Source organism: Phodopus roborovskii, unplaced genomic scaffold (genome assembly GCF_943737965.1).
Source record: "Phodopus roborovskii unplaced genomic scaffold, PHOROB, whole genome shotgun sequence".
In the NCBI taxonomy this organism is placed as follows: Eukaryota; Metazoa; Chordata; class Mammalia; order Rodentia; family Cricetidae; genus Phodopus; species Phodopus roborovskii.
In genome coordinates this window covers 41,475,578-41,487,793 of record NW_026126410.1, presented here as the reverse complement: position 1 = coordinate 41,487,793, position 12,216 = coordinate 41,475,578, and the positions used below count along the sequence as shown (strand labels likewise).

At 41.3% G+C, this 12,216-nt stretch overlaps 1 protein-coding gene across 1 annotated transcript; it reads left to right on the top strand.

Annotated features, from left to right (window-relative positions):
• Positions 1-2,564: 2,564 nt before the first annotated feature.
• On the top strand, positions 2,565-8,343 carry LOC127220795 (zinc finger protein 58). Its single transcript, XM_051182693.1, has 3 exons — positions 2,565-2,688; positions 3,484-3,557; positions 6,660-8,343. The coding sequence occupies exons 1-3, from the start codon at positions 2,565-2,567 to the stop codon at positions 7,413-7,415; spliced, it is 954 nt and encodes a 317-aa protein (XP_051038650.1). The 3' UTR covers positions 7,416-8,343.
• The last annotated feature ends 3,873 nt before the right edge of the window (positions 8,344-12,216 follow it).

Sequence of the window (12,216 nt, the reverse complement as noted above, 5' to 3'; positions counted from 1 at the left end):
TGCAGCCCGGGTGGTCCTGGAACTCGTGATGTAGACCAGGCAGGCCTTGAACTCACAGAGATCCACCAGTCTGCTGGAATTAATGGTGTGCACTCCACCACCTCCGAGAATATCCAGGGCTTTCTTAAATTGCCCAGGCCAGAACTCACTCTGTAGATTAGGAACTTCCTGGAGCTGTGATCCCTGGGCCTCTGCCCCCAGGCCTCTGCTCATAGTACATTTCAAAGGCTTAGCAGTGATTTCCCATGTGAGTTCCTTGTAATCATCTCAAGGTAAAAAGTCTAATGTTTTATTCTGTAGTAAGTTTGTATAATATGCCGACCTGTGTGTAAAATCACAGGAAAGTGACGAAAAATACCTAATAAATGTAATAAGCATTACTGCCAGGTAATCCAAACAGGTTTGAAAACTGAGGATGTTAAGGGTAGCCTGACTCCCTGTCCATCTCCCTCCAGCGGCAGAGGTTGCACATTTCAATCCTTTCCGCACCTTCCCTTGCCTCCAGCGATTCCAGGAGTCCGTTACAAGGCCTTATGGGAAATGTAGTCTTTGCCATTATGACGTCACAAGCAAGGCTCCACGCGGCGCCTTCTGAGTTTCTCCTGCGCATATTCCGCCTCCCACGCCGTTCTCCCTCTGCAGTGTGGACTCAAGATTTTTACGTCGCTGCAGTGGTTCGGATCTCTGAGTGAAGGTTGGTTCAGGATGTAGGGCAGCCCGCCAGGCCCGAGGGATTGTGCAGGGTGAGCCGGCAGGTCCGTGTTGCGAGGAGTGCACACGGGGCACTTGGGAAGCAGTAGGAAGCTCACTTCGGAGGTGCCGTTCGAACCTAGGTTGGACCACTGAGTCAGGGCTTAGGTCGGAGCTCGGGAGAGGGCGATGGGGACGGTGCTGGGTCCGAGGCTGGTCGGTTCCATCCAGCATCTGGCTCCCGGGCAGAGCGAGCCGGCTGTCAGCAGGCACCCGAGGCTGTGCTGGAAGCTCACTTCCCAGCTTTTCTGGGGAAGCGCGCTGGCTGGCACCAGCTGATTCCCTGTTAATGGCTGTGGACAGGTTTCTCAGCGTCTCCAGAGAAAAAAAGTGGAGTTTCGGGTCCCTACTGCACTTTGCAGCCGCGTAGTACTCTTGTTGATCAAGTTTATAAACTCTTATCTCATATTCCAGAACAACGAGGGAGCGAAAAGGATGGGGGGGGGCAGGAACAGTGTGGGGGAGTTGGTCATGTATTGGAGGAGAGCAGTTAGATTTGTCTGGGCGTCTCTCACAAACATCTCTAGAGGCATGTAGAGAGGAGGTGCGGTAGTTCTCATAAAGTTCACTCCTTCCATCCTGTTCTGGGCCTGTGTCTGGTCCCGGCTTCCCTTGGAGTGAATTGCCCCAGGATCTTAGGGATTTCAAACAATTTCTGAAGCTTAATGCAATTGAAGTAGACCTATGGTGGAAATTTATGTCTTTAAGAGTCTATGTTAAAAGAATCATTAAGAACACAAATTACTTCGTGACACAACTCAAGAATTGTGCAAAAGAACCACAAACCCCACACACATCCAGTGACAAAAATGATAGAAATCAGAGTATAAGGAGGTGAAATAGAACCCCACACAACAATAACGACAACCAATGAAACTCAGAGCTGGTTCTTCGGGAAGACGACAAGAGCCCGTTGGCTCTACTGACCAAAGGGAAAGAAAGGATGATCTAATTAAGAAGACCAGGGATAAACAGGGCAACACTATAGCGGACACCAAAGAAACTCAGTCTTACAAGGGAACACTGAGAACCTGTCCTCCATTCCATTGGGAAATGTAAAAGAAATGCTCACGTGTCTAGATTCCTCCATATCATGTACACTAGACTAAGAGGGCTCAGCAGCCCGACGGTACAGACAGGGGACAGAAGCAGTAATTCAAAGTCTTCTCTCTCATACACAAAAACCAACAACCCCTTTCCCAAAGAAAGAAAACAGTCCCAGGTGGATTTACAGAATTGTACCGTGCTTTTAAAAGACAATCTATAGCCAGTACTTCTTAAAACATTGCAAAGTAAGAGAGAGAAACAGAAAGGGGAGTACTTTCAGTGTCACTACCAGACTCTGTGCATACCAGGAGATTCAGACCTCAGACCACAGCATCTGCACAAGAGACTGCATTTTTCATTTCACATTGTCCTGTGTGCTAACTGCTGAGAAGTAATGGCTCACACAGTGTGACTCCCCTAAGAGAAATGTGTACAAAGTATGGTACATAATGCAGGCATATGATTTGCATTCCATACTAGATGTATTCATTTTACGTTTAGTACTCTTAATTGTATAATAACCAGATGCACTTATAGGATGTTTTGCCATTCTCTTTAGATGGGCACTGAGATCATGTGACTACATCCAAAAATAAATTAGTGGCATCGTTTACCCATGTCACAGGCATTGCTAGCTCTGCTTTTACCTGAGGCCAATTTTAGAGTGGTGTTCACAAGCACACAATGCCTATTGGTATTTGTATCACTGTTAATGGCTTTAATTAGTTTAATCAGTGGTATTCATTCATTGATCTTTATTTCAGAACATGCTGTCATTCAGGGACGTGGCCGTTGATTTCTCCACAGAGGAGCATGAATACCTGGGCCCTGCTCAGTGGAATCTGTATAGGGATGTGATGCTGGAGAATTACAGCAACCTCGTGTTCTTGGGTGAGGATCACGTCTTTTGTGAACTTTTAGTTCACTGTCAGCATGTACCTTTCTTTTATAGACCATCTCATGTGAGCTTGCACTTTCTAACGATGTTCATAGAATCCCGCTTGTTTGTGTCTTTTGAGACAGGGCTTCTCTGGCTCTCCTGGAACTCACTCTGTAGACGAGCTAACCTTGAACTCAGAGATGTGCCTCTTTGCCTCCCAAGTGCTCTGGTTAAAGGTGTGAGCCACTATGCTCAGCTCATAGGTCCCCCTTTCAAGAATTGTTGATATAACTAAGACAAATTTGATCTTGTGCTTTTCATCTATTTGTTTCAGTGTGTGTATCCTTCACTGTAGTTATGATGTCAGAAATTAAATGGAACGAGTCATGGAGCATACATGGAAAAGATGTTTTATTCTTTTTCTAATTTTATAGTTTTCCTGGTATGTGACAGAAGTGAAGATTTGTGATTACAAATTTCTCCTAACGAATGCCTATCGATTTGAAAAGCTAATTTTCTACAGTCATCTATTTATTATTTATTGTTTTTAAGATAAAAGTTTGAGATTATTTTTTATGCATGTTGTTCTCTATCTGCACATACACCTGTAGGTCAGAAGAGGGCATCAGATCTCGTTTTAGATGGCTGGGAATTAAACTCAGGACCTCTGGAAGAGCAGGCTGTTTTTAACCAGGGAACCAACTCCCTAGCCATCTCTACAGTCATTGATTGTGCCATTATTCCCCCTTATCCACACAATAGTGACATAAAAAAATGCTAATTCTCTTCTTTGCCCCTTCACACAGGCCTTTCTTCCTCCAAACCATTACTGGTCCGTTTTCTGGAGAAAACCCCAGAGCTTTGGAATGGGAAGAGACAAGTGGCCTCTGTGCACCAAGGTAGGAATGAGGGGTCAGAGGGCAGAGTGGGGATCGGTTCCAATAGAGGGGTCAGAGGGAAATTTTTGAGATTATATAATTTCCCTACTTTCCTTTCATCCTTTTAAACCCTCTCGTATACTCCTCTGTGTTCTCTTTCAAATTTGTGTCCTTCTTATTAAGTAATTGTTGTTGCATGCATATATGTCTATATGCTTATATTTCTAAATAAGCTGCTCAGTCTGTATGTTACTTGTATATATGATTTCAGGACTGAACACTTGGTATTGGATAACCAGTTGGTGTGTTCTTTCCTGAGGAAGACTATTTCTTTTTCTCTCCACATTTCTTGGTTGCCTGTAGTTCTTTGTATAGGGTTGAGGCCTTGTGGCATGTCCATTTGTCATCCCTGTTAGCTCTTGTTTAGCAGTCAAATTGGTGAGACTTGGAATGTAACTTCTGACATTACTAGGAGACACTATCTCACAGTATACTCCCTGATGCTCTGACTCCTAATTCACCCCCAGTTCCACAGTGTTCCAGAGCTTTCCGTGCAGGGGTTGTTTTGGAGATGCATTCACTGTGACTAGGCTCCACAACTCCACATGTTCATTTGTGGTTTTCTGTTTGGTGCAAAAAGAAATGTCCTTGATGAGGGAAAGGTGAGGACTACACTTACCTATGGGTATAAGGACAAACATCTAGAATGTACTATTAGAGATTATGCTGGTTTAGAAGAGTGGTCATTGGAAGGCTTCTCCAAGATCCATGATTTCACTAACCCTGCATAGTTTCCAATGCCAGCCATGATTCTCTCTTGTTGAGTGAGTCCTAAATTGGGGATCTGTTGGTTACCGTAAAAGTGTGCTTGTCAGTACTGTACCCTGTAAGGAGTAAGGTTTTTCCTCCTGCCGCTGGTCTTGTCCCGCCACCTCGCAAGCCCCAAATAATGCACAGAGACTCTGTATTTGATACAGTGCTGTTGGCCAGGTACTAGTTTCTTATGGGCTAGCTTTGTCTTAAGTATTAACCCATTTTTGTTGATCTGTGTATTTTCATGTGGTATCCTCACCGGGGAGTGGGGCAGGTGTCTTGTCTCCCCAGCCTCTCCATGTTGACTCCTCCTTACTCCTTCCTTTTTCCTCCTCATCTCCTAGTCCCGCCTATCTAGCTTTCCTATTGGCCAACAGTGCTTTATTCATTAACCAGTATGAGAAACATATTTGCAGAATGACATCTCCCATCAGTACCCTTAGGGTTGCTCTGCCGTGCTGGTCATTGGTGAGTTCATAAGCATCAGCACTGGGTGGGACTTTTGATTGCTTCCTTTCTCTGGAAGCTCGTGTGGCACCTTCTGTTACCATGGAAACCAGCCCTCAGGGAAGAAGCATTCGGGTCATTTCTAGATCTCTGGTTCCTGTGTCTTAAGGGCACAGTGTCTTCAGCATTAAGAAGTTACCTTCCACCTCTAATGAGCAACTAAAGGCATTAACAATAGTTTATGTTTTGGGAGTCTCTTGGACAATACTGACTGATAACTCAAAAGAGGGTGTCTCATGCCTGGCATTCAGGGTCTTTGCTGACAGCATTTCAGCCCAGAAGAGAAAACTTCATTTAAATTTTACCTACATATTTATACTCAGATTTCATGCACTAAAATACATATGTTTTTAGGTAGATAGTAAACAGTATGAGCCCTTATTAGTTTTTTAAAAACTTACTGTTATTTTACCTTCTCTCTCTTTCCACTGTAGTTAATCTCCCTCCCCTTCTCTGGTTAGAATCCCCACCCTTTTTTTCCTGTCATGTTTCTTTGTTGTTGTTGTTGTTTTGTTCTTTTGGAGACAAGGTTTCTCTGTGTCTTTCTGGCTGGCCTGAATCTTGCTTTGTAGACCAGGCTGGCCCTGAACTTACAGAGATCCACCTGGCTCTGCCTCCTGAGTGCTGGGATTAAAGGAGTGTGCCACCACTGCCTGGCTCTGTCAGAGTTCTTCATGTTAACTACATTGTCTTATCAAAGTGCTGTCTGAATCCTTGTTTTATCTTCATGTGTATCCCACATAGTGTCAATGATTTAACAAGCCTGCCCTTTGTGGGTAGATAATCATGGGTGAAAGCTGTTCAAGTCTAGAATGTTTCTTACAGTAGTTAAGAATTTTGTGAGTTTGAGGCTCTTTGTTCCTCATCCTGCAGTTCCATTTTCTCTATTATGATTTTGCTGTCTAAGCTGCCTGAAATCATGTATGAATGTTCTCTGTGCATTTTTGTAGATGGAATACCTAAAATTAGACATTTTATTACTATTTTTAACATCTTTGAAAAATAAATATTGAAATATGTTTCTGTGATCACAGAATTGTGTATTTCCCCTTACATGTGTAAACATGTCTTGTATATTTTCATGTCTTGTATATTTTCTCTGTTCATTGTTTTACTCAGTGGTTATTTCTCTTAGAAATGAATAGTTGTTTAAAATGTGTGAATTTACAGTTTGTTGTTAGCAAAATTGTCATTTGTAGCAGAACTTGAATTCTTTCCCTAATATTATCTTTCTGATATTTATGCTCATGTCATTAAAATATTATATGGAGTCTACTAAGTTACATTGATGAAATATATTATTTAATGGTGTTATGAACAGTCCTCTTGTTATACAGCCTGTTTTCTACCTTCCACAACTAAAACTTCATACTTAAGATAAAACTTCATCTTTTACCATGTCCATCCTGTTTGGCATCATCATCATTAACTTCCTGTTTTCCTAGTTTGACTACTTTGCAATTTTCATGTGTGTACACTCTATATGGTTTCCCTGTTTGTTTAATGGATTTCTTTCTGTTAGTATAATGCCTGAAAAATTTCCATTACCATCCATGTTACAACTTCTGAAGCTATGTAAATTTGAATTATGTTCCATTATTTCTATACCCTATTTTGTTGTCTTATTCTTTCAATTGAAATTTAAACAATTTTTACCTATTGTATTTTCTAAGTATAGGTGCAGTGGATATAGGTGTTGTCCATATTATAGTTTCTTATCATGAAAATGAGTTAAAGTCTGTATATTAAAGATAAGCATTATAAAAATGGCAAATTTTTCTAAGCTTTTCTCCATTTCCTTTTACTCACCAGGAAAGAAACCCTATACCTGTAAGGAATGTGGTAAAACCTTTGCTAGGAACTCACTTCTTACTCAACATCTGAGAATTCACACTGGAGAAAAACCCTACAAGTGTGATATATGTGGCAAGGCCTTTTCTATACCTTCCACACTTATTAACCACCAGAAAATTCATAGTGGAGAGAAACCCTATGAGTGTAAAGTATGTGGCAAAAAGTTTTTGAGCCCTGCAGATTACACAAAACACCAAAGAGTTCATACTGGAGAGAAACCTTACAAGTGTGAAAAATGTCAGAAACCCTTCAGTACTCTTTCAGACCTTAGTAAACACAGAGTTGTTCATACTGGAGAGAAGCGTTATACCTGTGACAAATGCAACAAAGCCTATAGTAGGAATCACCACCTTCGTCGACACAAGATAGCTCACAGTGGACAGAAATCCTACACATGCGAAGAATGTGGCAAAATGTTTTGCTATTCTTCAGGCCTTAAAAGACATCAAAGAATTCATTCTAAAGAGAGACCCTACAAGTGTGAGGAATGTGGCAAAGCCTTTCCCAGTCCTTCAGATGTCACTCAACATGCAAGGACTCATAAGAGAATGAAGCAATACACCTGTGAAGAGTGTGGTGAGTGCTTTACTGTTCAAACAACATTTTCTAACCTCCGTAAAATTCGTCTGGAGGGGAAACCATCTGAATGTGAAAGATGTCGAAAGAGCTTTACAGATCCTTTATAACTAAAAACACACAAAAGTGTTCAGATAGCTAGCTAGAAGATGTGAAGGATGTTGCAAATGTTTTATATGTCATTCAGTTGTTGCTCAACCTTACTCAATTCACACCTGAGAGAAACCTTACACATGTGCAGAAAAGGACCAGCGTTTTGCTATTCCTTGTATCTATGTAAGCACTGGAAAATCCATTCTGATGAGGAAGTCTACAAAAGCAATCGATGTGGCAAGTTCTTTACCTATTCTTCACACCGTAAGAATCCCCAGAGACTTCCTACCTCATACATGCTCCATGTACAAACACTGTGTCAAAGTCTTGAATAATACTTCAGGTCTTTATCAACACCAAAGAATTGACATAGGCAAGAAACACTGCAGCTGTGGATGTCCTTGTTAGCTTCAAGGGTCGCTTCATACAGTCTTTGGTTGACTGAGGACTCTCAGCATGGTATTTGACTTGATTGTATTTGCCTATAGGCATATCTTTGGGGGTGTTTAGCCTTCAATGGCTGAGCCATCTCTCCATCCTAGGGGGTGTTTTCTGTCAAAGGGTAAGGAGTGCCAACCAGGGCAAATGTTTCAAGGCTATATAAGAGTTCTGGGTGCACATAAATGTGATCAAGCAAGCAAGTAGTGTTCCTCTGTGATAGTGGTTTTCAACATTCCTAATACTGCGACCCTTTAAAACAGTTCCTCATGTTTAATACAGTTCCATAAAATTATTATGTTGTTACTTCATAACTGTAATTTTCCTACTGTTATGAATTGGAATATAACCATCTGATATGCAGGTGGCCTCAGGCGACCACTGTGGAAGGATTGTTTGACCTTCCAGGTTGAGAGCACCTGTTGTATGGTTTCTGCTCTAGCTCCCGTTCTGATTTACCTGGTGGATGACCTATAACTTCTAAGCTGAAACAAGCCACTCCCCCTAAGCTATGTGTTGTCATGGCATTTGCGGTGGGAGGAGAGATCTAAGGAAGAGATGAAGGTGGAAGGCTTTGCACTCTTCCTTCTGTTGCTGTCACCGGACTCTGCATGGGAGATCATGTCACACAGCCTTTAGGTTTGTTCAGCCTTCATGACACACTAGAACATTCTCATGGGAGAAAAAGCTCTTTTACGACAAAGAATATGACAATTTTTTAAAAAATTGTGCTTAAACACCTAATAACTGATACTAGAAAGGAACTTTATGAAGGCAAAGTTATTGGATAGCTATTGAACAGTGATTCTGATCTGCAAATTCAGGTGATAAGAGAAATTGTTCTTCATATATCATGATAATTTATTTTGTTGGAAAACATATATATATATACATAATACATACATATATATGTTACACTCCTCCAACAAGATAGTCCATCAACTGAGAACCATGCCAGTCCGTGAGCCTGTGGGTCCATTCTTATTCAGGCCACCACAGTGGTAGACGTAGCCTTTGACCATGAGCCAGATTAAACTCTCCTTAAATTCACTCATGTACTTTTATCACAGCAGTTGGAAAAGTTACTAATAAAAGTGTTTGTTCAACATTTGATATGTATACATCATAGTGTTTTCTTCCTACCTCCCCTTTATTTCCCTTCTGCCCCCTTATTACTCTATTCTCTTTCTAAACTGTTTTCTGTTGGGAAATTTAAGTACTTGACCCTTACAGCTGTCTTCCTCTCCACTCAGCTGTAGAATTCCCGTGCTCTCAAGGTTGATCAAACAAGGTTGTTCTCATAACTTTCCAGTGTGCAGTACCCATGCCTTGACCCCAGGTGTGGGTGGTCCCTGACTTTCTCCTATGCTTAGCCCATCCCCTGGCTTGGGTATATAAGTCCATTACTCTCTGTAATAAACACTGGTGGTAGCAGCAGCTTCCTCTTCACTTCTTGTGGTGGTCTAAGTGTTTCAATCCCCACACTCTCTGCCAAGCTCGGTACTCTGGCTGTGCGGCACGGCAAGTGGAGGTCCCACCGAGATTTGGAAAGTGAGGAATTGTGGACAGGGTCATTCTGTAGCCGGCAGGAGTACATTGGGGTAAACAAGATACATACAACAATATGGGAATTGCTTCAAGTAAGAATGAAACAAAGGAACAAATAAAGATTTTAAAACAACAATAGAACAGAAATTAAAAATAATACTACAGACACCATAGAGAAAGTTAGTCCTTGGTTTCTGACAGGGGGAGGACTTAATGTTCCTGATTGGGAACAAGTGAAATCAGACCTACAGAAGAAGCTACATAAAGAGGGTTTTGACAGCATTCCGATAGCCACCTTCTCTTTGTGGAGGTTAGTCAAAGATGCCTTACTAACAGGCAAAGTTAAAGTGAAAAAACAACTAGAGACAACTAAAGAGGCTTTTAGAGAGGTCCAAGAGGAAGAAACTAGATGAAAAGTAACAATTAGTCAGACCCCCAGTAAAGAAAATGAAACAAAATGGTTAATATCTTCTGAGTCTAAGTGGGAGGAGGAGACTTTAATAAAGGAAATTGAAGAACTCTGCCATAAACTGCTGTATTGTCTAAAAGAAACTCAAAGGGGACATAGTCATGAGGGTCTTTCTTCAGATAAGGGAGACGAAATAGCAACAACTATTAAAAGAAATGCTGCTGGATTAATCCAATTTATAGATTTTATGCTTTGACTTCAAAATTTAAGTCTAAGGACTGGTTATTGGGGGAAAGGATTCCTATTCTTGTTTCCACAGAAAATAAAAAGCTGTGGATTTCTAACAGACTGGCATAGACCCCCTGAAATAGTGTCCCAGGTGATCCAACATTCAAAACAGCTGGGACAAGGCAGCCTTGCAGACCACTACAGCCAGGATTTCTGCATCTTCTTAGGATCCCCCTGACAGCGCCCCCTACCAGAAGGAAGGAGTTTGGAAAGAACGATGCCCAAATTCCCAAATATTGTTTACAGAGAAAAGTGACTGAAAATGGGGTTTTAAAAACAAACTTGGTAAAATTTCATGTCCCATGTGGGGGAATGGGTACAGCACTGGATGGGGTCTATTGCGTATTCTCTACTGGTATCGTCCTGGGTATCAGTGTCTGGGTCTGGATTCTGCAATAAGTACAATAGACAGGCAAGTGTCACCTGACAGGCACTCAGGCCTTGGCAGTGTAACCTGAATCAGCCTAAGTGTGGCTGCAGATGTTGGAGAAGCGATAACCAATGACGGGTAACTCCTAGCAGGATCAATGCTGCCTAACTGGGATCGCTTCATTTAAAAAATAAAAAGGGAGGAACTGTTGGGAAATTTAAGTACTTGTCCCTTACAGCTCTCTTCCTCCCCACCCAGCTGTAGAACTCCCGTGCTCTCAAGGTTGATCAAACAAAGTTGTTCTCATAACTTTCTGGTGTGCAGTACCCGTGCCTTGACCCCAGGTGTGGGTGATGCATGATTTCCTCCTATGCTTAGCCCATCCCCTGGCTTGGGTATATAAGCCCGTTACTCTCTGTAATGAACAGTGGCAGCAGCTGCTTCTTCACTTCTTGTGGTGGTCTGTTAAGTGTTTCAATCTCTACACCCTCCACCAAGCTCAGTACTCTGGCTGTGTGGGCATGGCAGTTTTCTGTTTATATACACACACAGCCATGCACGCACAGTCACAAGTGTAGTAGCAATAAAACTAGGTATAATAAATGGAATGCCACTTTTCTTTTTTTCTGCAGAAAAAAGAAAAAAAAAATGTGCCATGTGTAGTTTGAATGTGTTCATGTCATGATAATATTTGGATTTCAATGTTAATATTTTTTTATCCAGTTTGAATTTATTTTTGTGTAAGATAAGCAGTGTATCTAATATCATATCTAAGTTTGTCAGCAGTGTTTGTTGAAACGGTTGTCAATTTTGATACATATTTTTGAAATTTTCGTCAAATATTTTGTGCCCTTTACCTCACTCAGTGTTTTCTGTCTGAGTAGTACTTTACATTCCATTGTATTATTATTGTTTTATATGAGTGCCTTGTAGCCCTAATCACCATGGCTTTGTAGGATACTTAGAGGTTAAGTAGAGTGATACATTTGACTGTTCTTAATAAATTGCTTAGGTGTGGTAATTTTTGTTCCCATATAAGTTGTGTGTTTTTCTAGTTCTTTGTCATTGAATGTGTAGATCTCTTTTATTTTAGGTGTTTTTACAAAATGGGCTCTGCAAATCCCAGAACATGTAATGTCTTTCTGTCTTATAATATCTTATAATCCTCTGAGTGGTGCTTTTTAATATTTTCAAGTTTTGCTAATAGAAGCCCTTCCTTTGTTTGGTTGGAGTCATTCCCAGACAGGTTTCCTTAAAACAGCAACAACAACAAAACAAGAACTACTTTTGAAGACTGTTGACTGTGTACTGCTTCCTTGCTTACTTCCCAATGGCTTGTTCACCCTTCTTTCTTACAGCACCCAGGACCTGCAGAGCAGTTGTGGCACCGCCTACAATGAGCTAGACCTCCAGTGTCAATCATCAGTCAAGAAAATGCATCACAGGCTGGGCCACAGGCCAGTCTGCAGGGGGGAGGGAGGCGGGCATTTTCTCGGGTGAGGTTCCCTTTTTGAAAATGACTCTAGCTCATGTCAAGATGACATAAAACTAGCCAGCACCTTCATATTTAGGACATTTTGGTAGAGTATACAAGGTCTTTTAGCATATATTCATGTTATCTATGAACTGGAATACCTGAATTTCTTCCTTTCTAATTTTCCCCTTTGCTTATCTATTTTCTTCTTTAGTTAAGAATTTGAGTGTAGTATTGAAAAAGTAGCAATATTAGGAACTCTTGTCTCCTGACAGTTTTCATTTTTTTTTT